General features: G+C 28.9%; 1 protein-coding gene across 1 annotated transcript; it reads left to right on the top strand.

The window, feature by feature from the left end:
* Positions 1–1,857: 1,857 nt before the first annotated feature.
* On the top strand, positions 1,858–2,606 carry HELRODRAFT_169359 (hypothetical protein; the record flags this gene model as incomplete). Its single annotated transcript, XM_009015184.1, has 2 exons — positions 1,858–1,954; positions 2,101–2,606. 2 exons carry the CDS (start codon positions 1,858–1,860, stop codon positions 2,604–2,606), a joined length of 603 nt encoding a protein of 200 aa, XP_009013432.1.
* Positions 2,607–4,381: the final 1,775 nt, after the last annotated feature.

Genomic DNA, 4,381 nt, shown 5'->3' with positions numbered 1-4,381 from the left:
CTGATCTAAGGTTCATACCACTCATCATTATAGACTTTTCTTTTATTTTATTTATCAAGCCATGCACAGTTTTAGACATTAAAATACATATTTTATATTTAATTCTTTTTTTTATAGTAAGCCAATGAAGGCCATTAAGAATTGGCGTAACATAGTTAAATTTGAGACCTCCAACAATCAATTTGGCTGCTCTATTCTGAATAGATTGAATTGCAGAAATAGACCTATATGGCAAACTGTAAAACAGACCATTGCAATAGTCCAATCGTGAATGAACCAATGCATGCACCAAGGTATGAATAGCAGATTTATCTAATGACTTACGGAGTTTATAGAGTTCTCGAATCTGTCCGGAGCAAGAATTTGTTATCATCTTTATATGATCATGCACCGATAATCTAGAATCAAGAATGAATCCCAGATTAGTTGCTTTGTCACTAAATTCTATTTTAACATCTCCTATTTTCACTGAATCGATATTAAGTTTCATCAGCTGCTGCCATGTACCTATTGGAACAAATTTTGACTTCTGCTGATTTAATCTAAGACCATTGTTTGACATCTAATTTTCAATGTTATTTAGGCAGGTTAGAAGTTTGTTGATTTCAGATTGCAGTAGTTCCGACTTATTACTAACTATAATCTGAATATCATCAGCATAGGCATGATATTTAAAACCGAAATTACCAATTACTTTAAAAACTTCAGCAGTATACATGATAAAAAGAATAGGCCCAAGCACTGAACCTTGTGGCACTCCTGATGTCAAAACCGTTTCATTAGATAACACATTATTGAAAAATACCTGTTGCTTTCTGTCAAACAGATATGATCTGAACCATTTGATAACAGTACCGGAAATACCATAATCATGAGCCAATTTTTCCAAGAGAATCTGAGGGTCTACACAATCAAATGCAGCACTCATATCTAAAAACGCGACTAGAGCCACATGTTGTTTGTCCAAAGCAGCAAACGACTCAGAAAACACATACAGCAGTGCAGTTTCTGTTGAATGATAGCGGCGATATTCAGATTAGTGAACTGGTAGCAGGTTGTTTACATTCAAATGATTCAAGAGCTGTTTGGCAACCACTCGTTCAAATATCTTGGAAATGAAACAGATGTTGGAAATTGGTCCATAACTAGACAAATCATTTCGATCCATATTCACTTTCTTTAAAACTGGATAAACCATAGCATGCTTACAACCATTAGGAAATGTGCCACTGCTCAGACTCAGATATATATATATATATATATATATATATATATATATCTGAGCAGTATATATATATATATATATATATATATATATATATATATATTGCGCGATTGATAATACACTGCGAAATTTTTGTCTGGGGTTTTTGTTGAGAGGTTAAAAGAAAACCTAAAAGTAAAGTTTAATGAAATATATTTTGTGACAAACTGATTATAATTTGTGAAATAATAAACTTTAAATGTCATTTCTTTGTTTTCAGATGAGTTTTTTTTTCCCAATAAGGATTTATTTTTTTTTAACATTTAACAAAATAAAATCTTTGTTTTCATTGTTTGTTTGAATCATAAATTATAATAGAAACTCTTATAAAACGACATTTCCGTTTATTGAGAAACCTAAATGAATTATAAAATGGACCAGCAACGATTTGAATTTGCAGTGTTGCCAGCGAGTGATGGAAAGTCAAATGTATATTGTGTAACCTCCATAACGACAAGAGATGAAAAAGTGTTTGCTATTCCAGAAGAATTACAGTCTGCTAGTCTTCATAAAGAGTTGATAAAGACAGCTGCGTACAATAAAATAAAAAATAGTTTAAAAAAAGACATCAGACGAGAAAAATTTGGATTACAATGACAAATGAACTAAGTAACGTGTACATAGATGAAGATGGTAATCTACAATTTGGAAATCAATATCTCGAAGAAATTGAACAAAAGCAAGCATCTGGTAATTTAGGTTAAAAATACAGATTCATTGGAAAAATTATTTACAAAATTTATTGAAAGCTCACAAGATTTAAAAAAACAGAACCTGAAATATATTGCAGAAAAGTTTATAATTGAAAGATTTACAAGTAAAAATACTAACTCAAGCCAGTGGATTGATGTTTTTGAAAAAGAATGTTTACGTTTTGATATTACGGAAGATGAGAAAAAAAATTGAGATACTCAGACTATTCATGGACAAAAGTTGCGCTGATTGGTATAGTTCTATGATTATAAAATTAACACTGAACTCAGAGTGGTCTATATGGAAAAATAAATTCTGTAAATCATTTGCAAATCAAGGCTGGAACCAAGTGACTTATGCGTTGTTATTTAAGTACAAGGATGGTTCATTGGTGGATTATGCTATAAAAAAAGAAAAACTTTTACTGGACATGAGAACATCAATAGATACAGGTACTCTAGTGGATCTAATTGCAGCTGGATTGCCAGGCTTTGTTCTAGAAAAGATAAATAGACAATCAATGGAAGATACAGTAGACTTATTCAATGAAGTAAGAAAGTATGAACATTTGATGAATAAAAATAAGAATGGAGCCTACACGAGATACGAAAATCAGAAGATATATAACAAAATTGAGGAACGTACTTAATGCAAAATATGTGAACGGCTGCATGTTGGTTTAAAATGAGAGATAATAATAAATTTGATAGAAGATATAAGATATCTGATATATAAAACATGTCAACAATTCAGTGATTGAAGCAGAGTTAAATGAAACAAAACAAAAAAACTAATAGTAAAACCATTAATTAAAGTCAAACTCATAATAAATTCTAAATTAGAGATATGTGGAGTGTATGATTCAGGTTCGAATGTTTCTCTAATTAATTCCAAATTAATAAAATTAAAAAACGAGAATAATAATGTAAATGAACAAAATTTAGTTACAATTAATGGTGTTAAAAAACATATAAAATAGAAAAAAATATCAGATACCATTTATGAGATAGATACAGAACACAGGAAAACAGAGTCAAACTTATTTCATATTTCAAAATTAATTCCAGTACAGATAACAAAAGATGAAATTGAGGAGGATACAAATGAAGAAAAATAGATAAAAGTGTGATTCTGGCAGAAAATCCCTCATGTGAATTTTCTTTCTCGGGAGTGTAGATGTAAAGAAACTATATTTCTTTAATTTTGATTTTGATTTTGTCGCGCTTTGCGCGATTGATAATACACTGCGAATTTTTTGTCTGGGGTTTTTGTTGAGAGGTTAAAAGAAAACCTAAAAGTAAAGTTTAATGAAATGTATTTTGTGACAAACTGATTATAATTTGTGAAATAATAAACTTTAAATGTCGTTTCTTTGTTTTTAGGTGAGTTTTTTTCCCAATAAGGATTTGTTTTTAACATTTAACAAAATAAAATCTTTGTTTTCAGAAGCAACACATTTGTTTGTTTGAATCATAAATTATAATCGAAACTCATATATATATATATATATATATATATATATATATATATATATATATATACATATATATATAGAATATAGAATATATATGTAATAAATAAATTGGTCTTAAATCTAAAAAATTCTAGTTATATAATATTTGGACCTAAAATTAAAACTAATAATGAAATATTTACTAACTTATCCCTGACAATTGGTGACACAACCTTGTCACGAGTCGAATCAACCAAGTTTCTTTGAATTTTCATACAAAATGACTTGAATTGGACGCAACATGTACGCATGATAGTTAATAAATTATATAAAATCATTGTCGTTGCGTACAAATTACGCAACAAGCTAACTCCAAACGCAATGCTAATGATTTGTTACTCATTCTTTTACCCTTACTTCATTTACTGCAATGTATTCTGGGGATCAACCTTTAAATATCTAATAAACAAATTACAAGTACTTCAAAAATATTTTTTACGCACTTGCTTTTTTTTAATAGGTCTGATCATACTAAACAACTATTTGCTAAATATAAGATATTAAACATTCATCAAATCAATATATATATAACCCTTGTCTTTATATATAAAGTTATAAACAATGTAAACTATAGGTTTTTAAACTCTTTTAAATATACAAAATCATCAACAAGACAGAATGGTATGCTTTGCTCTGTTATAAGTAGAACTAGGAAAAATGATAGAAATTGGTCGGTTCGAGGAATAAGGCTATGGAATGCTATTGTCAGTTTTGAGGCTAGAACTATGCCAATAAATTTGTTCAAAAATTATGTTAAAGAAAGTTTACTTAGTGATGTTATTGAAATTGGCTGAATTTTGAGAATTGTATGTCTTACTGAATTTTGTTTATCTTCGTTTTTTCATTTCATCTGAACTTGAATAACAATTAATTTCTGCTCAAACTTTTATTAGTAGACAGTTTTTGTTTCT

This window comes from Helobdella robusta (genome assembly GCF_000326865.2).
Source record: "Helobdella robusta unplaced genomic scaffold HELROscaffold_15, whole genome shotgun sequence".
NCBI lineage: Eukaryota > Metazoa > Annelida > Clitellata > Rhynchobdellida > Glossiphoniidae > Helobdella > Helobdella robusta.
This window is presented reverse-complemented; position numbering and strand designations above follow the sequence as displayed.